Source organism: Diabrotica virgifera, chromosome 6 (assembly GCF_917563875.1).
Source record: "Diabrotica virgifera virgifera chromosome 6, PGI_DIABVI_V3a".
Lineage (NCBI taxonomy): Eukaryota > Metazoa > Arthropoda > Insecta > Coleoptera > Chrysomelidae > Diabrotica > Diabrotica virgifera.
In genome coordinates, this window is record NC_065448.1 from 217240820 (window position 1) to 217267439 (window position 26620).

Below are 26620 nucleotides of genomic sequence, written 5' to 3' on the forward strand. Positions count from 1 at the left end.
CGTGTTAGCCGTATTCAGTAACATCCGTTAAATATCTAGGTGTATACTTGTAATCTTGATAATATATAAAAGATAAGCTAATCCAAAGCATTTTCTGGTATTGTTAAATTATGCACACAATCTTTTTTGGTTATAATTATAACCCTTACTTGATAAAAGGTAAATAAGTTTAATTCAGAAAACTAAATATCATTAAGTATTATATAATGAACTTTGTTAACTTATCTCAGCATAAATTTGCCCATTCTTAACGGTGCACCGGCCTGATATGGCAACAGCGCGATTGGTATTTCTAGCGGTGACATCATATTCATCCAGTCGGTGGTTCTTAGAAAGGGTTTCCCTGTTGTAGTGACTCATTCGTCGTGTTTTCTAGCAGGAACTCGTGTTTTTTCAAAAACTTGATACAACTCTCGCGAATTTCTAACCTAATTTGTCGTAGAAGTTTGTAAATATTAACTCTAGTGTTCGGTTTGGCGTCGAGAAAAGAGCCAGCTGTTTTGTTAATCAAGGTTAACTTGATTGTTAATAAAAACAAGATGAAGTCTGATCTCAGCGACGGGATGTCAAATCACTCAGATTTTTCAAATGACAGTCAAAATTCAGTGTCCACTGCGGAGTTTTTGGCAAATATGGGAAACGGAGTTATTTTGAGCCACACTAATGTAAGTTTTGTCTCATTTATTATCTAAACAACAGCTGGTGTTAAGCTTTGTAGGTTAGGATATTATGGGGTTTCTTTTTGTAAACAAATATGCAGGCAAGGCATAATAATTTATATGCATTTTTAAAATAGTTCTGAAGTTTTGAACTGTCGATCAAAATTTTAGAACTGTGATGAGCGGTCTCAGTGACCTATGTTTTAGTTCGATGTTTTTGTTATGTTTGTGTTTATCTAAAAAGCTTAGTTAATCAGTTACGAAAGTTTAAATTATCATTTACATAAAAATAAGTACACAGTGATGTGGTTTAACCACATAAAAGTGTTTCAATGTTTAATTACAGTTTGAGATTTATCAAATATGTATATTAAATAATTTGCTTAATTATTCATTTTGAGGTTATTTTTATAAATAATTAATTTATTATATCAGATTATTGCTCTCTATTTTGGGTTTTCTATTAATATTTTGTTTATAATGTGGATATAAAATCTGAATTCAGAAATATTAAATTTTTGAATAAAAACAATTTTATAGTCCAGGTTTTGTGTCGGGGCACTGATCCAGCTAGGTTGCAAATGGGTTTTTTGGGTAGGTGCTATGTACCTAATATATTGTAAATACAAAAATGCCCGTTACAGTTCGGAGGCATATAATAGTTATGAACAAATAAGGGTCAAAAATGGCAGTTTTTCCTTTAAATCGCTACAGCAGTGGCGGTTCTGGCCTGGGGCAGGGGGGACAGCCGCCCCTCCAGTTTTTACAGGACTTTTGTACTATAATCTTCGTTAAAAAGGCACGTTATCTTGTTTATTCACCGGTTGTGTTACCTCCCCCCCCCCCACAGTTTTTTGATCTAGAACCGCCACTGCACTACAAGTAAAAATAGGGTATTAATTAAATATATTAGGTATTTAGAGTATTCAACTATCGGCAAATAAAGAAATCCGAAAAATGTCAAAAAACGCATTTTTGGATTTTAAATCGCTTATAACTTCAAAAATTATTAACTTTTGAGAAAAATGTGAAAGAACTTATTTTATTTAAAATATCCCAAAGAATCTAGAAAAAATATTTTTCGGAGGAAAATAGGAGATTTTTGAAATAGAGCTCGCCGCACCGGCAAAAAATCGGATAAACACGCATATTTAACATTTAAAAAACAACGGTATAAATTAAGGTTAGACGCGATACCTCTTCAGAATCTTGAAGCTGAATGTTTAATCTTCAATTTAAGTATCTGGCAACCTTAAAAATAGTAATTTAAATATGAGTCTTTAGGCCTCGAAAATGCATATTTTCGCATTTTTCAGATTTTAAATCGATTGTAACTCGAAAACTATCAATTTTTGAGAAAATTTACAAGATACCTTTCTTGTTTAGAATGGCCCACAAAACTTTAAAATATATGTTCCGGAGCAAAAAAAAACGTGATCTTTTGTATTTGTTTAAAAATAGTTATTTATGAAACAGTTCGTGAAGTATGCTTTTTGCGAACGCACGCGATTTTTAGAGCACGAGCGACAACGGAGCGAGTGTTATAAATCGCGTAAGTTCGTAAAAAGTACTTCACGCACAGTTTCATACAATATTTTATCTACGATAAACAAATAAAAAAAGCTGTAACTCTTCGTCACTGGAATTCATTTCTATTCTACAATTTTTAGAACTTTGACATTTAAAAATTCTAACTACTTTCAAACCACAAAACTGTCAAAACTTTTGTTTTGACAAAACAACGCAAAAGTAAGGATTGTCACCATGAGAACGCGAAAGTTAAAAACAGTGCAAAAAAGTACATTTAAAATACATTGTTACTTCCTTAGACCATAAAAACTGATTTTATGGTCTAAGGTTACTTCACGCAAACTTTAAATCCTTCACGCACTGCTATCTATAATGACAGTTTTCACAAACTAAAAACTTATACACAATATGACATAGAGTAGATAAAATTGTTTAAACAATTTCTGCCCAAAAATTCCGCCCGACACAAAGAAACCGAATCAGAAATTTTTTCAGACGGGAGCGGTCTCATCGCATGGACTATGTACCACCCTTGTACTCTATAAAAAACCGAACAATTTGGATATAGTCCTGTCGCCAGTGGGGGTACAACGGCCTCCTTAATTAAGATGGACTTACCCAAGTTTTTTTTATGTATTTTGACCCGTAGAACACGAATTTTTTGGGTAACAGTCGATCCGGATGTCGATAAGATTGTTATAAACAAAGAACTTGAGGAATCACATAACAGCGATTTTTCGCAAAACAAAACATTGTTTTGTATTTTTTGGGTCATTTTAAGCAAAAAAAGTTTTTACAAGTTTTTTCGTAGGATGCATAGTTTTCGACATAAACGCGGTTGAACTTTCGAAAAATTGCAATTTTTGAACCCGACTAACTTTTGATTGAAAAACAAAATAACAATTCTGCTTACCGCATATGAAAGGTCAAGTCAAATTCTATCGGTTTTGATTACTTTCATTGCTAAGAATTAATTTTTTTATTGTTAAACAAAGCTATAAACACATAGTGATTGAATGATGTTTTCAATGCATTTCCCATTTGAAATCAAACGAGTAGGCGCGCATACACACAATTTCTACATAGATTACGTACATTAAAACGCATGCATTGGGCACGGGAAACACTATGTGTTTATGGCTTTGTTTAACAATTAAAAACTTAATTTTTAGCAATGCAAATAATCAAAACCGATAGAATTTGACTTGAACTTTCAAATGCAGTAAGTAGAATTGCTATTTTATGTTTTAATCAAAAGTTATTCGTGTTCAAATATTGCACTTTTTCGATTTTTTGAAAGTTCAACCGCGTTTATCTCTAAAACTATGCATCCTACAAAAAAACTTGTAAGAACATTTTTTGCTAAGAATCACCCAAAAAATACAAAAAAATGTTTTGTTTTGCGAAAAATCGCTGCTATGTAATTCCTCAAGTTCTTTGTTTATAACAAACTTATCGACATCCGAATCAACTGTTACCCAAAAAATTCGTGTTCTACGGATCAAAATACATACAAAAAATTTGGGTAAGTCCATCTGAATTAAGGAGGCCGTTGTACCCCCCCTGGCGACAGGACTAATACTCTCCTGATTATTTTTATCCAATCAATACAATTATTTTTTGATATGGTTCTTAGAAAAAGAAATTTTTATCTCTAGATGACAATATATTTTTATCTCATATCAAAATAAATATCTAAACAGTATCTACTTATATCGAACTGTGGAAAAACCTTTCCGTGAAAATAATTCCAATTAATGAACAATGTCAATAAATGTTTGGCAATATTACCTATAGCTAAATTTCCAAATTTTTACTGATAAAAAAATTTGGGTTAAGTTCTAGGAAATATCATCAGGAGGAATACAAATGTCAGAAATAGTGTCTTCTTTATACAAGAAAACGTTAATACATATTTATTAGTTTTTATGCCCGCACAGTTGCATATAATATTTAAATTAATGTTTTAAAAATTACTAACATTTTGACTTAAGTAATATTAGTGTACGCATAATAAATGTATTTGAAAATCGTTGTAGTATGAATTTTATAATGTGACATCACGAAAGCAATGTTCTGTAAAACTAATTGATCTGATAACTTGTGAGTTAACGTTCATCTTCAAGTTGGTGGAACTTTCAGTTATCCGAACGTCTCTCCCCTATAAAGCACAGCCCAAGTTGAGCCCCGGCCGCATATTTACAGATGCTAGCGTGTGTAGACACTAGGGTGTTGAAATCAGTTAGGGTTTGGAAAAACAGGACATTTACAGATGCTAGCGCGTGTTGACACCACGGTGTGCCGCGGTGTTGAAATCAGTTAGGGTTTGGAAAAACAGTACGTTTACAGATGCTAGCGTGTGTTGACACTAGGGTGTTGAAATCAGTTAGGGTTTGGAAAAACAGTACATTTACAAATACTAACAGATTTGGACACCAGAGTGTTGAAAGCAGCTAGATTTTTTAGTGGTTATACGTGCATATATGCTAACGGCTATTGACACTGATTTTATATACCTACTGCTGTGGAAAAATATTTAAGTGATTTAGGTATTAATAAATAATTAAACGTTGTTGGGATATAAACAATAATATATTAACACAAAAGAACAACTTACAAAATAATGTTGTTCTTAGGCTATTTCCTTGTGGCATTTTTATAATTAACTATTTAGATAGGAAAAACTAGAAAATAAGCCACAATTAAATTGAAAAAAATAATTTTATTAACGTTTCGATGCCCAAATCAGGTGTCGTTGTCAAAATACAAAATACTATCAAATTAAACAAAAATGTTGTTGCTTAGTAAAAAATTCTTGTAATAATTTATTTAATCTGACTTATTTATATTGGCAAGGCTATAGTAATTTTGTTAATGGCAGCTCGGTAAAGGGATGGAGAGGATATGTTAAACCATTCTCACAGGTGTCTAAGCCATGACGGTCTTATTCGACCTGACCTTCCTTCTTCCGTATACCTTGCCTTGTATTATTAAAATGGAGTATATTACACAGACTGAGTTTTATATATGGAAAGCCTCAATTATCTCGGAAACGGCATGCACGATTTTTTATAGATTTTGGTGACAAAGGGTTTTCTAATGCGGCCGATATAATAGTGATAATTACATTGTTGTCAGAACTTCCGTTTTTCTGTAAATCTAATGAATTTTCATTTTTCAAATGGAACACTCTGTATATTTTTGCGTTTTGAAGTCCTTCAGAAATGCTGATTATTTTTCGTGTTATATTCCCTATATCTAAATACCGTAATTTCGTAGCTATTTAGCTACATTTAATAAAAAAAAAATTTAAACAAATTAAAAAAATCAATTTTTTCAACCCGGGTACATTATTTTAGGTTATTGTGATCATTGGAAACAAAAAAGGTCTTTTGTAATTTTTCTCTAAAGTTAATATTTTTGAGTTATAAACAATTTAAACCTGAAAAAGACGAAAAATATTTCATACCTCCTTCCATTCAAGAATCGTATTTTAAATGTTACATACCTCCTTCATCCACTAGAATATCTCTTATTAAGCTTTTTAGAGATACAGTATAAGTGTCATATGATAGTGAAGTTACATACCAAATTGATTCACTAAGAAACTCAAAATTTTAGAAAATGTTACATACTCCCTTCTTCCACTTAGGTCTTCATAGTATATTATTCAACGAGCATGCATTGATAGGCAGCTACTACTCACGATGAAGTTTGCGGTACGAGCTGAAGGCGAGTGAGTAATTGCCATTACATGAGAGTAGAATACTATACTTTGTCTACGACATTTTTTATTTTAATTAGTAAAAAAATAATATTTTCAGCTAGGTACTCGAGATTAAAATTATAATATACAAAAATAAATGTTGCTTTATAAAATTTAAAAAAACGGCAAATACTGTCTTATGTATTGTAAAAATACAACAAGAAATAGTCAATTCAAGTTCTATTCGTTTACGAAAATTTTAAACACTTTGTACCTATTGTCAATGTAATAAATAAGAAATGGCTATTATTGGTGGACGTATGTTATAAAGTTATAATGTACGTTTTTAAATTTAACTATATAATATAATAATATAACTATGTTATAATATATTTAAGACACTATAACTTTATAAAATAAACATAATAAGTGTAAGTTATAAATTCCAATAAACACAGCAAATGCGCTAATGTCACTTTCACTAAAAATGATAAAGGTCAAAATTCATACATATTAAACAAGGTATAAACGTAAAAGTATACTCAACCATTGTTACATTTTTTATAATTCTGTATAATTTTAATCTCGAGTAGTTGATAATCATGTTTTTACTAATTAAAATAAAAAAGGTCGTAGAAAAAGTATAGGATTATACTCGCACGTAATGGCTATTATTCACTCTGATGAATTACGACACTCGAATTCGGCTCGTGCCTCAAACTTCATCATCGTGAGTAATAGCCATCATTACATGATGAAGCTCGTTGAATAATATACTATTATCTGCGGTTTATATACAACTAATATACTAAAAGTGGCATGCACTACTGAACCTTACTTCAGCCCGTGAGTAATGACCCGTGAGTAATGAAGTAGTCCTCACGGGTAAAGTCTTGGGTGTTATTATCTATTCATATTTCCCATCTAAATAGTTAATTATTATAAAAATGCCACAAGGAAATAGCCTCAGAACAACATTATTTTTTATGTTGTTCTTTTGTGTTAATATATTAATGTTTATATCCCAACAACGTTTAATTATTTATTAATACCTAAATCACTTAAATATTTTTCTACACCAGTAGGTATATAAATTCCACTAAAAAAGCTAGCTGGTTTCAACACTCTGGTGTCCAAATCTGTTAGTATTTGTAAATGTACTGTTTTTCCAAACCCTAACTGATTTCAGCACCATAGTGTCAACACACGCTAGCATCTGTAAACGTACTGTTTTTCCAAACCCTAACTGATTTCAACACCGCGGCACACCGTGGTGTCAACACGCGCTAGCATCTGTAAATGTACTGTTTTTCCAAACCCTAACTGATTTCAACACCGCGGCACACCGTGGTGTCAACACGCGCTAGCATCTGTAAATGTACTGTTTTTCCAAACCCTAACTGATTTCAACACCCTGGTGTCTACACACGCTAGCGTGTGTAAATATGCGCCCCGGCCGCATATTTACAGAGATGCTCCTATAAATACTATCCGTCTGGACATGATGACGTAATCGATGATTTTTTTAAGAATAATAGGGGTCGTGTGTTAGCTCATTTGGAAGGCAATTTAATTCTCTATTCAATAATATAAACATTAACATAATTATTTATACAGGGTGTCCAAATTTTTTTATATTTAATTAATTGACACAAAAAGACGAATGTGCGTAATTTATTTAATTCAAAATACATTTTACTGCTGTCATAAAACCGAAATAAAATTTTTATTTGACAAATAAACATTGCTTTTCGCTTAAATTAAATGTTCAAACTGTCAAGAGGTAGGTGGGTGGCAGTTTAAACATTGAATTTAAGCAAAAAGTAATGTTTATATTTGAAATAAATATTTTATTTCTGTTTTCTGACAGCAGTAAAATGTATTTTAAATTAAATAAACTACGCAAAGTCTTCTTTTTGTGTCAATTAATTTAATTAAAAAATTGTTTTTGGTCATCCTGTATAAATAATTATGTTAATGTTTATATTACTGAGTAGAAAATTGAATTGCCTTTCAAATGAGCTATCATACGATCCCTGTTCTTATTGAAAAAATCATCGATTACGTCATCACGTCCAGACGGATGACGTCACTAGTCTGATATAGATGCCAAAAAATCATAAATTAAAATCACAAATCGACCTGTTTCGGTAATTTCTAATAATGTTGTTTATTTAGTTAATAATGAATTTATGCGTTACTTTATGGACCCACTCTATACGAGTAATTATATCTGTACTTATAAATAAAGAAAAATAAAAAATATGTATTTGTTTTTTATTCATTGGCGTTTTTGTTTTAATTTTTGTTTTATTATTTGTTTCTCGGGTGACGGTCAAAAAACACCTTCTTAGGTATGCTAGTTTATTGCAGTTTCGACATTTATATTTGAATACAATACTTACAATAATATTAATTGCAATAAAAACTTACACACCAAAATTTAATAGATGTCTTATAATTTAATAGATTCCGAAATCAATGAGGGTTTGTATTTGAGGGACAAATATCTCTGTCCCTGGCTGCTCTCCTCCAGTTATCCATCCTCAATATCTCTTTAGTGTCTGCTCAGACTTCGTCTATCCACCTTTTCCTTGGTCTTCCTACTGACCAACGCGCGACGTACAACCGTTCCGCTAAGCTTTCTACCAGGTTTTCTGTCATTATCTATTTAGTTGGGGAACAGTTTGGTTTAACAATAAATAAAAAGAAAACAAAAACCATGGATATCAGTTAGTAAGAAATCCGAAATCAAAAATTTGATCAACAATAGAGCATTCAAGAGCGGCCTTTTTGAAGATGAGGAAACTGAATAACCAAAGACAATCTGCAAATCCGATATCGCATTTTAAAATGTCATATCCACACTATTCTTCTTTATGGTGTCAAAGACTATGCTAGGCTTGCATGAATCACCCCGTATATTAAAATTTACTTATGTTAAAAAACGCACATTTGATTTTAACCCTCCGTTAGTCGCGCGGTCTACAATCGTAGACCACTCTCCTTTAAGTGGTCGCTAATTTCAGAAAACTGCACATACGCCCCCATCCCGCTTGCATCTAAACATTCCGTATATGTATTTGGACCATAGGAGTTTACTATTGGTTCGCTGCAGCACGCGGTAATATTTTAACCAATAGGCGGCGAGGTCCCAAACGCATATACTGAATGTTAGTCGGTCCCAAATTCATATACGGAATGTTAAATATCGTACACCGAAAAAGATAAGTTTTTTTAGAGTCTTTTAAAAGGAGATTGATTTTAAAATACTTGTTACTGTATTATTAAATAAAAATAAAACAATTATAGTATTTCGAATGTTAGTCCTGTCGCCAGGGGGGGGGGGGTACAACGGCCTCCTTAATTCAGATGGACTTACCCAAGTTTTTTTTATATATTTTGACCCGCAGAATACGAATTTTTTGGGTAACAGTTGATCCGGATGTCGATAAGATTGTTATAGACAAAGAACTTGAGGAATTACATAACAGCGATTTCTCGCAAAACAAAACATCTTTTTGTATTTTTTGGGTCATTTTAAGCAAAAAATATTCCTACAAGTTTTTTCGTAGAATGCATAATTTTCGAGAAAACCGCGGTTGAACTTTCAAAAAATCGAAAAATTGTAATTTTTGAACCCGAATAACTTTTGATTAAAAAATAAAGTAGCAATTCTGCTTACCGCATTTGAAAGTTTAAGTCAAATTATATCGGTTTTGATTATTTGCATTGCTAAAAATTTATGATTTTATTGTTAAACAAAGCTATAAACACCTAGCATGTGAGTGATGTTTTCAATGATTTCTCATTTAAAATCGAACGAGTAGGTAGAGTAGCTACAAGTGCAAGCGAGGCAATTTCTACGTAGCATGCGTTAAAACGCATGTATTAGGCACGGGAAACACTATGTGTTTATAGATTAGTTTAACAATAAAAAAATTAATTTTTAGCAATGCAAATAATCAAAACCGGTATAATTTGACTTAAACTTTCAAATGCGGTAAGCAGAATTGCTACTTTATTTTTTAATCAAAAGTTATTCGGGTTCAAAAATTGAAATTTTTCGATTTTTTGAAAGTTCAACCGCGGTTATCTCGAAAACTATGCATTCTACGAAAAAATTTGTAGGAATATTTTTTGCTTAAAATGACCCAAAAAATACAAAAATATGTTTTGTTTTGCGAGAAATCGCTGTTATGTAATTCCTCAAGTTCTTTGTCTATAACAATCTTATCGACATCCGGATCAACTGTTACCCAAAAAATTCGTATTCTACGGGTCAAAATATATAAAAAAAAACTTGGGTAAGTCCATCTGAATTAAGGAGGCCGTTGTACCCCCCTGGCGACAGGACTATGTTATTTGGTGCGAAATTCATATGCGGAATGTTAATATTATTCGTAGACCAAAAAATGGGACTTTTTATTAATCAGTTAAAGGAGACTGATTTTAGAATACCTATTTTATTAATGTATTAAAGAAAAATAAAACAATGATTAGGTACCTATTTGGTGCGAAATTCATAAATGGGATGGTAAGATTTGAGAGACATATTTCTTTATTTGACTAAAGCGTCGTTTAAACACAACGATAAGTCACAGCAACTAGTTGTGATGACAAGTTGAAACGCTGTTTAGACGCTGCGATTCAATGCGATACCACCTTCAACCCAACTCCAACTTTGATAAGTTGTGCGATGCACCGTTTACACACAATGATAAGTTGCAACAACTCGATTGACCTTGATAAGTTGTTTGATTTATCGCTGTGTTTAAACGACCCTTAAAGGATCGTTTAAACACAGCGATATATCAAACAACTTATCAAGGTCAATCGAGTTGTTGCAACTTATCATTGTGTGTAAACGGTGCATCGCACGACTTATCAAAGTTGGAGTTGGGTTGAGGTTGGTATCAACTTATCACAAGGATCGAGTTGTTTTAATTTATCGTCGTGTCTAAACGGTACAGCGATTTATCATTGGACTTGGGTCGTATCAATTTAGGAGAATCTTACCGTATTAGAATTTATTTACATATATAATTAAATAATGTACAGGGTGATTGATTAGTGGGGTAAAGCTACGTAGATCCGTTATAGTAATAGATAGAAATAAAAGTTAATAACAAAAATTGTAGCCAACTTTTAGATTCACATTTATAAAATTAATTAGAATGTTACATAGGGTGTTCGATAACATAGTGGCAGAAATCATAGAGCAAAACAGCGAAACCAAACAAGTTTGATTTCTCCGCTCGCACTCTTTGTTATTTTTCCGAAAAATGAATCTCGATGTCCTGATATCTGAAGTGTTTCAAAGAAAGCTGTTTTTGAATCAGTAAGATTCCCTATTCAGATGACGACGATGGCTTTTTAAATTTATAACTTTATGCAATTTTATAATTAAATAAATATTATGTAACTTAATAATTATTATTAGTTCTACGTTCTACAGTGTGGCAAAACCAAATGGAATAAATTCATTATTTCGTAAACCGACGACTAAAAAATCCGGACATATTTTTAAATTATGATTTTTTGGCATTTACATACTAGTGACGTCATCCATCTCGAAGCTGAAATAAAAAATATACATGCGGACCAATGTAAAAAAGGTCATTTCATTGTTGTCTTCTTACCGGCGTGAGAAATACAAAATAAGATTTACTATTTTATTTGGACATAAGTCACAATTCGAGTTTGAAATCAAGTTTACTTGACGTTTCGAGTTTCACTTCGGAAATCGTTATCAGTATATAAAAAAACATTCATAAATTAAAAATTTAACTTTTGTTTCTGGTGAAGCAACGCAGTTGGAACAAGCAGAATATTATAATTATTGTCACCGGAAAGCGAAAAAGGTAACGCACAACTTGAAAGAACTTATATATTTCTAACTTCGTTTCTGGTGAAGCAACGCAGTTGGAACAAGCAGATATATTATAGTTGTGTCACCGGAAAGCGAAAAAGGTAACGCACAACTTGGGAGAACCTATAGATTTCCAACTTGGTTTCTGGTGAAGGAACGCAGTTGGAACAAGCAGATATATTATAATTGTGTCACCGGAAAGCGAAAAAGGTAACGAATAACTTGGAAGAGCCTATAGTTTTCTAACTTCGTTTCTGGTGAAGCAACGCAGTTGGAACAATCAGATATATTATAATTGTGTCACCGGAAAGCGAAAAAGGTAGTCCCTGAAAACTATAGGTTTTTCCAAGTTGTGCGTTACCTTTTTCGCTTACCGGTGACACAATTATAATATATCTGCTTGTTCCAACTCGTTGCTTCACCAGAAGCGAAGTTAGAAAACTATAGGGTCTTCCAAGTTGTGAGTTACCTTTTTCACTTTCCGGTGACACAATTATAATATATCTGGTTGTTCCAACCCTGTTGCTTCACCAGAAGCGAAGTTAGAAAACTATAGATTCTTCCAAGTTGTGCGTTACCTTTTTCGCTTTCTGGAGACACAATTATAATATATCTGCTTGTTCCAACTCCATTGCTTCACCAGAAACGAAGTTAGAAAAGTATAGGTTCTTCCAAGTTGTGCGTTACCTTTTTTGCTTCCCGGTGACACAATTATAATATATCTGCTTGTTACAACTCCGTTGCTTCACCAGAAGCGAAGTTAGAAAAGTATAGGCTCTTCCAAGTTGTGAGTTACCTTTTTCACTTTCCGGTGACACAATTATAATATATCTGGTTGTTCCAACCCTGTTGCTTCACCAGAAGTAAAGTTAGAAAACTATAGGTTCTTCCAGGTTGTGCGTTACCTTTTTCGCTTCCCGGTGACACAATTATAATATATCTGCTTGTTCCAACTCCGTTGCTTCACCAGAAGCGAAGTTAGAAAACTATAGGCTCTTCCAAGTTGTGAGTTACCTTTTTCACTTTCCGGTGACACAATTATAATATATCTGGTTGTTCCAACCCTGTTGCTTCACCAGAAGCGAAGTTAGAAAACTATAGGTTCTTCCAAGTTGTGCGTTACCTTTTTTGCTTTCCGGTTACAATTATAATATTATATCAGCTGCTTTTTCCAACTGTGTTGCTTCACCAGAAACAAAGTTAAATTTTTAATGTATGAATGTTTTTTGTTGATATTTTCAACTCAGGCGCTCCAAAACCAACAAACCACTCGCAAACCCGTCCAAATACGTATTGCGAACCATCAAAGCTTTTGTTGAAAAACCGACAGAAGTTGACGTGCCTGATCCCTTGATCACGCATTTTTAATTACTTTTTCTTTTGCGTAGACAGACGAATAGGGAATGTTGTATACAAATTAAAGTACGGTAATGGTACTTTTTAATAGTGATATAAAATACAGGGTATCCCATTTAAATTTTACTGAAAAAATAATGTACCTACCTACTTGAGTTTTAACTCACCCTTTATTAGATATAAAGTAAATTAGCAATATCAATCATTTTTAAAAATTTTGACAATAAATAAAATATGGCATCAATAAACCATTGCCGTTGTGCTTATTTTTATTTATACAGTGAGGAACTTGTTACGATTTTCATATAAAATTGGTTATAACTTTGTAAATACCCTGTATAACATACCCAACCTTTATATTTTGAAAGTAACAGGATCTATTTGTTTACGATGAAAACTAGTTATAATTCATTGAAGGGTCTAAAAGGGTCTAATGTACACAATGGTCCCCTCTTCAACTTGTTGTGGTCAACTTATCGCAGCGTCTAAAGGGTCGTTTAAACACAGCGATAAATCAAACAACTTATCAAGGTGAATCGAGTTGTTGCAACTTATCATTGTGTGTAAACGGTGCATCGCACAACTTATCAAAGTTGGAGTTGGGTTGAAGGTGGTATCGCATTGAATCGCAGCGTCTAAACAGCGTTTCAACTTGTCATCACAACTAGTTGCTGTGACTTATCGTTGTGTTTAAACGACGCTTAAACAGCGTTTCAACCTCAACAAATCACAGCAACTTGTCATCACAACTAGTTGCTGGACTTATCGCTGTGTTTAAACGCCCCTTAAGGTTTCGCTTTCTCAGAATTTTTAATGACTTGCACGTGTTGTTAAGTACTAGTATGTTTAAATCTGTTTTGGCTGTGTTATAATAGGTCTGGATCCCGCGTATGAAAAAAAAGTTGATTAATAGCAAGCTGAAAATTTGTTAATAGCTTAAGGGTGTCTAGTCGGATAAACTTTGATATATGGGAACACTGGAACAGGGGCAGTTTTAATTGTGGAACAGGTTAAAAATTTGGAACGATCACACCACGAAAACGGCACATTTATTTTGTCCGACAAAACAGACTTAAACTCTCCGAACAGAGATTTAACTCTCATGCAAAAATCAGACTGCTATTTATCACCTGTCATAATTCCTGTCATTTGACATATTCTACATGTTTCACTCATTAAAACGCCCATTTGGTGATAAATAGCACTCTGATTTTTGCATAAGAGTTTAATCTCTGTTCGAAGAGTTTAAGTCTGTTTTGTCGGACAAAATAAATATGCCGTTTTCGTGGTGTGACCGTTCCAAATTTTTAACCTGTTCCACAATTAAAACTGCCCCTGTTCCAGTGTTATAAATAAATAAATAAATAGTTTATTTACGGCCAATACCATTTACAAAAATACCACATATCACAATAGGTATAGGTAGTATCACAATCATAAATACATATTAAAATAAAGAACAATATCACTATATAAAGACTGAAAAATCAAAAATATACATATACACATATATACATATATATATATACACATATATACACACATATACGCATACACATATAAACACACACATACACATGTTCCCATATATCAAAGTTTATCCGACTGGACACCCTTAAGCTATTACCAAATTTTCAGCTTGCTATTAATCAACTTTTTTTTCATACGCGGGATTCAGACCTATAAGTGTGTGTGATTATATTCAGATGAATATAATCTTATAAAATGGTGCAAAGGGTTTTAAAATTTTGATTACGGTTAAAAATAAAATTTGTAATATTAGGTATATTTTGATGGTTAGCATGGTAAGGTCACGTGAGTATAACCTACAACTTTTTTTAACCGTAGTCAAAATTTTAAAACCTTTGCATCATTGTATCAGGTTATATTCATTTTAGGAAGGCACTGATAATGACTGGTCAAGGTCAACCAATCGAAAACTAGTTCTGTGATGTAGCCCTTTAGGGATTTTAAATAAATACCTTTTATAAAGGACTTTATTCGTTTTTTTGTATTATTCAATAATTAAAGAGAAATAACACAATGCAATAGGAAATAAAACAAAATATATTTACAGAAATAATACAGTTACAAGTATTTTAAAATCAATCTTCTTTTAAAAGACTCTAAAAAAACTTATCTTTTTCGGTGTACGATATTTAACATTCCGTATATGAATTTGGGACCGACAAACATTCCGTATATGCGTTTGGGACCTCGCCGCCTATTGGTTAAAATATTACCGCGTGCTGCAACGAACCAATAGAAAACTCATATGGTCCAAATACATATACGGAATGTTTAGATGCATCCCGCTTAGTAGCTGTCACTAATACTTCCAACTTACTCTTCAGTTTGCTAAACGCCGCCGATCTGTTTGCATATTTTTTTTCCATTATTCAAAGAGCACTGGTCTACAACCGTAGACCGCGCGACTAAGCGCGTTCCAGTTTTTAGTTGTATATATAAAGCTAATATGTAGCCTGCTGTGTATATAAAGTTAATAATATAAATGAAAAAGTTTCAAGAAGCGACTTCATTAAAAACAGCATGGGAACTAATCAAACCGCAAATTGAATATAGGTCAAGAGAGTCAACTATACATTCCCTGCTAAGAAACTTAGACGACGAGCTCGCGTACTGCTCGGAGTTCTAGAAGTCGTACCCCCTCCCCCTAATATTCCAACAAATTACGTGGGACGATGTTGTATTTGTGCACGAATTTGCAATATGTCAACAAGAAAGGCATGCCAAAGATGTGACAAATTTGCATGCAAGGATCATCTCAGGGATATTTGCACTGAATGTTTTGACGGACTAAAATTATGCCACTTTACCATTTTTAATAGTTTTGTTCTTTTTTTTTAGTTTGTAGTTATATTCTTTATTATTCATCCCTATTGGTCATTCTATAAGTTCAAAGATAAAAAATATTTGTGTTTTTTACTAAATTGAGCTTATTTTTGTGACCATTTTCATTTACTTGCGAATAAAGACCCAAAAAATCATGACCTCGTTTTTAATTTGACCACTGTCAAAATGAGAAAAGCCAAGGAACAAAACATATCTAATATAATATCAAAGTACGGACACAAACAAACATGTTATTAACCATTCATTTGTTAATTTTGTCAAAATCCGGTATTATACGACAAAAAACTATTGGTCTACAATCGTAGACCGCGCGACTAAGCTCGTCAGCAATAACCGCGCTCCTAACGTAGGGTTAAAATTTGACGTATCCAGCGTTTTTTATAATTTCTTAAAACAAAGACAAAAATAATTTAAAAAGAATTTAAGTAGAAAAATCTGGAAAATTTCATAACCTGATCTTTTTAGGTTATATGCGTATAGTATGTAATATAAAAATAATTTTATTCCATAAGAGGTTTCTACCCTGTATATCTTCTTCACGTGCCATATCAGAATTATCCGACGTTGGCGATCACCATTCCGAAGGCTTATCGATCTTCTGCAATATGGAATAGTTTTCCTGCATTTGATTTGAGTCCATTCACGAATGTTTTTTAATCAAGAAACTTGTTTTGTGCCTACACCTCTACGGCCCTCTATTTTGCCTTTAAGGATCAGTTGTAATATTTTAAATCGACTTCCCCTCACTATATGTCCCAGATAAGACATTTTTCAATGTTTAACAGTCCTTAGCAGTTCTCTACCTTTGTTGACCCTCCTTGGTACTTCTTCATTACTTTTTCTTGCTGTCCGTCTAGGCCGATGTCAGATTATGCGTTTTGACCGGATGCGTTTCCGCCGCATCCGGTGAAAACGCATAGTGTGACAGATCGGTCCGGTTGCGTTGGAAACGGATGCGTTTTGAGTCATTGGCTGCGTTCACCAGAAATAATCGGTTTAAGTTTCAACTAAACAGCTATGTTGCAGCGCTTTAAAACTACGTTTAGTCTGGTGAATGGTATTTTTCCGTTTGACACTTTCATAGTTTTTTTTTTGTGTTCCCACCTGTTCTATGTATGAACCTAACCTAAAACGAGATTCGTTGTTTTTGTTGATTTATTATACTTATCGTTCAACGATAAATTGGACGTATCTTAAACAAATTTAATTCAAAAATGGATAATATTTATAAGTACTACCTTTATTGATGTTTGATAATGAAATGAACAAGAAATAATTTTTGGTGCTGCTGGACTTGGCAGAGCAGAACCATTGGATGACCCACCATAAATAAATAATAATTATCACGTAAATATGAATTATGTTGAAAATATTGTTCCTTAATACACATATTTACAATTTCGTGAGCATATACAATTATTTATCTTATATCTCCTAAGTTTCAATTACTTTATAATTAAAACCATTGTAAAATAAATATTTTCAAATAATCGCGCCATTACAATATATTTCTTAAACACGTTCAATATTGAAGCGATACAAATACTACGTTCAATAAAATGGCGACCGCTTCGTCAACACGTTGAAGTTTAGCCTAAATTGACATGACGTTCACCAGAAAAATCTTAAACAGTTTCAGAGCGCTGACGTAGCGCACTGGTCTGGTGAACGCACCCCTTGGTACGCGCTTAGGCCGATGTCAGATTATGCGTTTTGACCGGATGCGTTTCCGGCGCATCCGGTGAAAACGCATAGTGTGACAGATCGGTCCGGTTGCGTTGGAGACGGATGCGTTTTGAGTCATAGGTACGCGCTTACAAACTGCATCAGACTAAACGCATAGTGTGACAGGTCGGTCCGGTTGCGTTGGAAACGGATGCGTTTTCACCGCATCCGGTCAAAACGCATAATGTAGCATCGGCCTTAGAATCCACATTTCCAATGCTTCAATTCTTCAATGCTTCACTTTTGAATAAAATTTGTAATGCAATTATTATTCCTTCTGTAATTTTATTGGTTACTTGAATGGGACGATGTTTTTGATAACTTCCCTGAACTGATAAGAAGGTAATCAAAATAAAGTTGATATGATCTGTAAATAAGCTATTGTGTATTTAGTAAGATTTATTACTATGTACAGTCGTATGGAAAACCCGCTTATCTTTTATATCATGGAAGTTTATACATAAAATTAAATTGAGCAGAAAAATACTTAAAAACGTATAAAAACGATTTTGAAATGGTACGAATGTTTTTTAATGACATTATGATTCATCACTTTTATAATTCTAACAAACAATACCAATTTGATATCAGTATGAATAAAATAAGAGTTTATTAAACAAAACCCTAAGCACTATTTTCTGATTTTTTACTTTTTTTTATCTTTATATCAGCAAGTTAATTATTATAATACATTATATTTTTGTGATGCTTGTTCGGATGTTAACAATTAAAATTATTTGTATTTTGTTTCCCGATATTGAAAAAACTCACCAAAGTCATATTAAATCACATTAAAAGTTTGTGTCAAAACCATTAGAAAAATTAAAAATAGGGACATAGTATCAATAAAAGAAAAATGAAAACAGACCAAAAGTTAAAAACGAAAAAAAAAAGAATGTGTGTGTACCTACTTTGTACCTACATACGCATACATTATACCTACTTCTATTTTATGATTTCAACGAAATAAATATATCTTAAATAGTTTGTCAACGAAAACATTTCGTTTATAAATTCGCAAAAGTGTGTGTGTGTGTTATTGCGTTGCCGCTCCTGCAATACTCAGATCAGATTTATCGATGGATTCTTATGTAGTTTTTTCTTCTGAATCCAAATCTGAAAACGGCATTTTGATATTTTTAACCGTCTTCGAGATAATCGACCTCAAAGTCTAAAATGTGACGTCACAATCGTTTTATTTTCTTCCGACACACTACACGTCCAGCTGAAATCGTTGCTATTAAGTAGGCTAGTTTTCAACGAAAACATTTCGTTTATAAATTCGCAAAAGTGTGTGTGTTATTTCGTTGCCGCTCCTGCAATACACAGATCAGATTTATCAATGGATTCTTATGTAGTTTTTTCTTCTGAATCCAAATCTGAAAACGGCATTTCGATATTTTTAACCGTTTTCGAGATTATCGACCTCAAAGTCTAAAATGTGACGTCACAATCGTTTTATTTTCTTCCGACACACTACACGTCCAGCTGAAATCGTTGCTGTTAAGTAGTCTAGTTTTTTAATTTCAATTTGTTAAGCAAAGCATAGGTTATTTACATTTGAGTTTGACACTTCGTGAATGTCAAACTAAATTTTAAATTAAGTATTAATAAAACATCAATGACATTTGATAGTGAATTTAATTATTATATAAAATAAATAAGATGTTCAAAAATACAATTTAAGTATATTTTAAAAGCAATAATTTATTAACGGCTTTAAAAAGGTTTATACGAGTATACGGCCTCCCCTTTATGATAAATGGACTGTTCCATTTGCTATGAAATTAAAATATAGTCGGTTCGCTAAACTCGACACAACTGGCTAGTGATTTTAGTAGGTAATTTTTTTGTTTTTTGCGAATTTTGACAAAAATTGCCAAAATTACTAATTACTTAGTAATTATTAACTAATTACTAATCATTTTTTTGCCACATTGGCAAAATTATTGACTAAAACAACTAGCCAGTTGTGTCTGAGTTTAGCGAACCAACAGTATATAGTATATGAAATAATATTGTTTGGTATAAAAAATTATGGTCTGATATGTGCAATTACATCCTTCTAATGGAAAAAAATATTTGAAGATTTTTCTCAAATAATGGATACCAACAACATTTTCATTTATAACTTTTTTATTTTTAATTTGACGAAGAAAAGTTATTCTTCATAAAAAGCTCTTAATGTTCTAAGATTTATGATGCAACCATCATATATAAAATTTTATTAATTTTATACGAGGCATATAAAAAATATGAATTTCGATCAAGAGTAAACTACCTTTATAGTTCATAACATTTAAATTAGAATGATATAATTGCACATTAAAACATAATTATTAATTCTAAACTACTTTTCATAATAGCAATTTTCCATATTATGAATTAAAATACGTAAATAAACAAAGTTTTCGTTATGATAATGCTCGCATTTTCAGCTTGTTTGTATTATATTTAAATATTAAACTAATTTTAATACTTACTACTTTCCAAAACATTTTATTAAAACAATACCAAAAATTAAAAAAAAAGTAAGGCAAGGCAACAACATAGGTGTTCCTAAGCGGTCACCCATCCAAAATATAACCCCACTCAACATTGTTTGACTACTGTTTTTGGGCGACAACCGTGTTAGTCAGTGTGCTATGGCCGGAAAATTGATATCAAAATGAATTATTTTGACAGATTGTACAAATAATAAGATTGCTTTTTAATCTTCTTTTTACCATATTTTAATACTTATTATCCCATTCCCGACGAAGATAAATCCAAAGATACAAAAATTATAATAAATATATTTACTAAAGACACCAATATATTTTTTCACACTTTCTACTGATACATATGTAACTTGAAAATTTTAGCAACTAACTTCATACTGTCGGTGTGCACGTCCTTCATACTGCCATTTTTTTGAAAATTTACCGACAACACTTTTAGTCCATGTGGTGAGATCGCTCCCGTCTGGAAAAATTTCTGATTTGGTTTCTTTGTGGATTCCTATTCAAAAATATCTCCTTTAAACAAATCTGAAGGGTGCCGGACGGAATTTTTGGACAGAAATTGTTTAAACAATTTTTTTAAACAAATACAAAAAATCACGTTTTTTGCTCCGTAACATATATTTTTAAGTTTTGTGGGTCATTCTAAACAAGAAAGGTATCTTGTAAATTTTCTCAAAAATTGATAGTTTTCGAGTTATAAGCGATTTAAAATCCGAAAAATGCGAAAATACGCATTTTCGAGGCCTAAAAACTCATATTTAAATTAGTATTTTTGAGGTTGCCAGATACTTAAATTGAAGATTAAACATTCAGCTTCAAGATTCTGAAGAGTGATGGCGTCTAACATTAATTTATACCGTTGTTTTTTTAATTGTTAAATATGAGTGTTTATCCGATTTTTTTGCCGGTGCGGCGAGCTCTATTTCAAAAATCTCCAATTTTCCTCCGAAAAATATTTTTTCTAGATTCTTTGGGATATTCTAAATAAAATAAGTTTCTTAACATTTTCCTCAAAAGTTAATAGTTTTAAGGTTATAAGCGATTTAAAATCTAAAAATGCGTTTCTTTGGCATTTTTCGTATTTTAAATCGCTTATAACTGTAAAACTATTAACTTTTGAGAAAAATGTCAAGAAACTTATTTTAAATGACTTATTTTTAAAACTTATTTTATTTAGAATATCCCAAAGAATCCAGAAAAAAATATTTTTCGGAGGAAAATAGGAGATTTTTGAAATAGAGCTCGCCGCACCGAAAAAAAAAATCGGATAAACACGCATATTTAACAATTAAAAAACAACGGTATAAATTAAGGTTGGACGCAATCACTCTTCAGAATCTTGAAGCTGAATGTTCAATCTTCAATTTAAGTATCTGGCAACCTCAAAAATACTAATTTAAATATGAGTTTTTAAGCCTCGAAAATGCGTATTTTCGCATTTTTCAGATTTTAAATCGCCTATAACTCGAAAGCTATCAATTTTTAAGAAAAATTACAAGATACCTTTCTTGTTTAAAATTACCCAAAAAACCTATAAATATATGTTCCAGAGCAAAAAACGTGATTTTTTGTATTTGTTTAAAAAAATTGTTCAAAAAACAATTTCTGCCCAAAAATTCCGCCCGGCACCCTTCAGATTTCTTTAAAGGCGACACAATTGAATCAGAAATTTTTTCAGACGGGAGCGGTCTCACCACATGGACTATTTTCCCAATCGCGCTTAAAAAAGTATGACTTCAAAAACAAAAAAGATGGATGTTAAAAAACGGATGTCTTACTTACTGGTTTTTTGACAACTTTAAAAAAATTCGAAGTCCCCTAAGCTTATACAAAAAAAAACATACAGTGAGGGTCAACAATAAATTTATTTTTTCGGGAATAGGCAACTTTGGAGAAAAATCCCAAAACAAGTCGATTTTTATTTTTAAATTGTGTTTTTTTGGCATATAGGTACATAGTAAAGCTATTTATCTGAGCCTGATGACGTAATCAATGATTTTTTTTAATGAGAATAGGGATCATGTGGTAGCTCATTTGAAAATTATTCAATTCTGTATTTAGGGACATACATTTTTGAACACAACAAGAAATATGTATGTATGTAATTTACTTATTAAAAAATACATACTTATTTTACTGACGTATGACTGAAAAATGTTTATTTGACAAATAAAAATTGCTTTTTTCTTAAATTAAATCTTCAAATTGACACCACTGTTTCATGTATTAAGCAGAAGAGTTATATAATGTATGTTATATATGTACATTTTTTTGTCGACTTTATTTTGTTTGTACGTTTTATCTCATATTCCGTATTTAAAGGCCAAACTGTTTTCTCCTAATTTCGTTTGTTTTTTTAATGTGGACCATACGAAGGTAACAAAATTATTATTCAGTGAAGCCAGATGCATAATGTTAATTTATGTTAATGTAGCTAGTAGAGTTTGTTATTTATGAAATGTACGTATTATTAATTAGTCCATGTGGTGAGACCGCTCCCGTCTGGAAAAATTTCTGATTTGGTTTCTTTGTGGATTCCTATTCAAAAATATCTCCTTTAAACAAATCTGAAGGGTGCCGGGCGGAATTTTTGGGCAGAAATTGTTTAAACAATTTTTTTAAACAAATACAAAAAATCACGTTTTTTTGTGGGTCATTCTAAACAAGAAAAGAATGTTGTAAATTTTCTCACATATTGATAGTTTTCGAGTTATAAGCGATTTAAAATCCGAAAAATGCGAAAATACGCATTTTCGAGGCCTAAAAACTCATATTTAAAGTAGTATTTTTGAGGTTGCCAGATACTTAAATTGAGGATTAAACATTCAGCTTCAAGATTCTGAGGAGTGATGGCGTCTAACCTTAATTCATACCGTTGTTTTTTTAATTGTTAAATATGAGTGTTTATCCGATTTTTTGCCGGTGCGGCGAGCTCTATTTCAAAAATCTCAAATTTTCCTCCGAAAAATATTTTTTCTAGATTCTTTGGGATATTCTAAATAAAATAAGTTTCTTGACATTTTCCTCAAAAGTTAATAGTTTTAAAGTTATAAGCGATTTAAAATCTAAAAATGCGTTTCTTTGGCATTTTTCGGATTTTAAATCGCTTATAACTTTAAAACTATTAACTTTTGAGAAAAATGTCAAGAAACTTATTTTATTTAGAATATCCCAAAGAATCCAGAAAAAATATTTTTCGGAGGAAAATAGGAGATTTTTGAAATAGAGCTCGCCGCACCGGAAAAAAGTCGTATAAACACGCATATTTAACAATTAAAAAACAACGGTATAAATTAAGGTTGGACGCAATCACTCTTTAGAATCTTGAAGCTGAATGTTCAATCTTCAATTTAAGTATCTGGCAACCTCAAAAATACTAATCTAAATATGAGTTTTTAAGCCTCGAAAATGCGTATTTTCGCATTTTTCAGATTTTAAATCGCCTATAACTCGAAAACTATCAATTTTTAAGAAAAATTACAAGATACCTTTCTTGTTTAAAATAACCCAAAAAACCTATAAATATGTTCCAGAGCAAAAAAACGTGATTTTTTGTATTTGTTTAAACAAATTGTTTAAACAATTTCTGCCCAAAAATTCCGCCCGACATCCTTCAGATTTCTTTAAAGGCGACATTTTTTAATATGAATCCACAAAGAAATCGAATCAGAAATTTTTTCAGACGGGAGCGGTCTCACCACACGGACTATTTTCCCAATCGCGCTTAAAAAAGTATGACTTCAAAAACAAAAAAGATGGATGTTAAAATACGAAGTCTCCTAAGCTTATACAAAAAAAAAACATACAGTAAGGGTCAACAATAAATTTACTTTTTCGGGAATAGGCAACTTTGGAGAAAAATCCCAAAACAAGTCGATTTTTATTTTTAAATTGTGATTTTTTGGCATATATACTCCATCTAATTTACTTACCGTTGCACGTCATCCGCGCCATAGTCCGAGATGTCATATGATACCAACAAGAAATATTTCGGCGGTAGGTGTGTTCTTTTTTAGAATCACTTTGCCGAGTACACTGGCGTTACAGCCACTAGGCATATTTTATTATATGCGCGTAGAAATAATATTTAAAAATTTCTATTAATGTTAACTTAAAGAAATACACAATAATATGTTTCATTTAATTTGTATAAATGGATCGTAAAGCGTTTTTATGAAGCACATTTGTTCGGAATACACTGTAACTATAATCGAACGAAGGTGATATTTTGGCATAAATTGGTAACATTTATTTGACAGTTGCGGTGATGACACTTCATATTTGTTTATATTCTTTACTATAAGTATTTGTTTCATTATATTTACTGTTTTTATTATGTACTTTAACGTAAGAATATAACTTAATTCTTGTTTTCTATTTCTAAAGTTTTTATGTATTTACATTGAATATTAATTTGTTTTGCTGTATAATCCACTTCCGCAAAAATTGTGTGATGTATTTCATATAAAATGAATTCAAGAATTTTTTGTATTTGGGCAACAATGTCAACTTAGATCTCTAACGTAAATAATGACGTGCAACGGTAAGTAAATTAGATGGACTGTAGGTACATAGTAAAGCTATTTATCTGAGCCTGATGACGTAATCAATGATTTTTTTAATGAGAATAGGGATCATGTGGTAGCTCATTTGAAAATTATTCAATTCTGTATTTAGGGACATACATTTTTGAACACAACAAGAAATATGTATGTATTTAATTTACTTATTAAAAAATACATACTTATTTAACAATAAAAAACTGAAAACGTTTGTTTTCTATACTTCCACAAAATTTATTATATCTAAGTGACTACAGCTGTTTCGGCGGAGTGCCTTTCTCAAGTAATATAGTTTACAATGTGTTTGCCTTTTTAATCTTCAACTGAAGAGGTTGAGGAGTGGGGAGCTGTTTGTCTCGAGTTGGTCATTCAGAATTATATCTGTATTTTTCAGTTTATTAATTTCCATAGATTCTAAAAAAGATAGCTTAAGGCCTTTATTTTGAATATGTAGAATTTTAAACTCTTCATTGAAAGAATGATTATGATCTAGAAGGTGAAGTGCGTATGTAGAAGTGTCTGTTTTTCTATTGTTGAATGCCCTTTTGTGTTCTGCTATCCGTTTGTCGAAAGTTCTGCCAGTTTGGCCGATGTACGTTTTCGGACAGTCACCACAAGTTAGTTTGTACACACCACTCTATAGTTGCTTTCTCTTTCGGCTTTTATTGTTCTTAATATATTTGCTTAAGTTGTTGTTAGTTCTGAAAGCTGGTGTTATTCCTTTCTTTTTTATGTATCTGGCTATTGTTGTTGTTATCTTGCCAGTATATGTGAGAGAGCAGAAGGTACTGGGTTCTTTCTGTGGTGGTGGATACACTAATTTCAGGGCTTTCTTATGGAGTTTTTGGTTTAAAATTTTGTTAACTGTTTGTTCGTTATAGCCGTTGTTCATAAGCCGTTGTAAAAACATAGAAAAAAGCATCATTGCAAAATCTATTACTGATGTATGTAGTGAAACTAATAATTCCTGTTTCAAAGAAAACCAAATAGCCGTTTCAATTAAAAATAAATCAATAAAACATGACATAATATTTACAAAAGCAGACAAAGGTAACACTACTATTGCTATCGACAAACGAGATTATAATAACAAAACAATAGAATTTTTAACTAACCAAAACAGTATAAAACTAAACAAAGACCCCACAGAAAAATACCGAAAACAAATTAAACTAGCCATTGAAAATTCAAAATCAATACTAAATCCAACAGAACAGAAATACCTTAATATTATGAACCCACAACCTCCTAAATTATACTCTTTTATTAAACTACACAAACCTGACCACCCAATAAGACCTGTAGTTTCTTTTTATACAGCTCCGTCATATAAAATTTCAAAAAAACTGTCAGATATTATTACAGAATACACTAAATTTTCACCTAAATTCACCGTAAAAAATACACTAGAACTAGTTAATAAAATACAACATTTTCAATTGCCCAAAAACTCCAGACTAATTTCATTTGACGTAAAAAATCTTTTTCCTAGTGTTCCTCCTACAGAAACTTTTGTTTTAGTTAAGAATCTTTTAGACCATAATAGTACAAATCCGATCATTGCATCTGAAATTTTACACCTTCTTGAAATTTGCATAAATCAAGACTATTTTGAATTCAATAATCAAATATACACAAACAACAGTGCAGGACTTATTATGGGTAATCCTCTAAGCCCATTGCTATCAGATATATTTATGAACCAACTTGAAACAAAAATTTCTAAACATCCCGTATTTAAACAGTTCTTATATTGGTGGAGATACGTGGATGATATACTAGTATGCTTTACAGGAACTAACAGACAACTTGACCAATTTCTATCATATATT

General features: G+C 31.8%; 1 protein-coding gene across 2 annotated transcripts in view; it reads left to right on the plus strand.

Annotated features, from left to right (window-relative positions):
• The first annotated feature begins 320 nt into the window (after nucleotides 1–320).
• Nucleotides 321–26620, plus strand: part of LOC126887246 (transcription factor kayak) — a 225338-nt gene continuing 199038 nt past the window's right edge. For both annotated transcript variants that reach the window (XM_050654657.1, XM_050654655.1), the window contains exon 1: nucleotides 321–665. In XM_050654657.1, the coding sequence (XP_050510614.1) occupies nucleotides 540–665 (126 nt within the window). In that variant the 5' untranslated portion in view covers nucleotides 321–539. The remainder of the gene's footprint in view (nucleotides 666–26620) is intronic.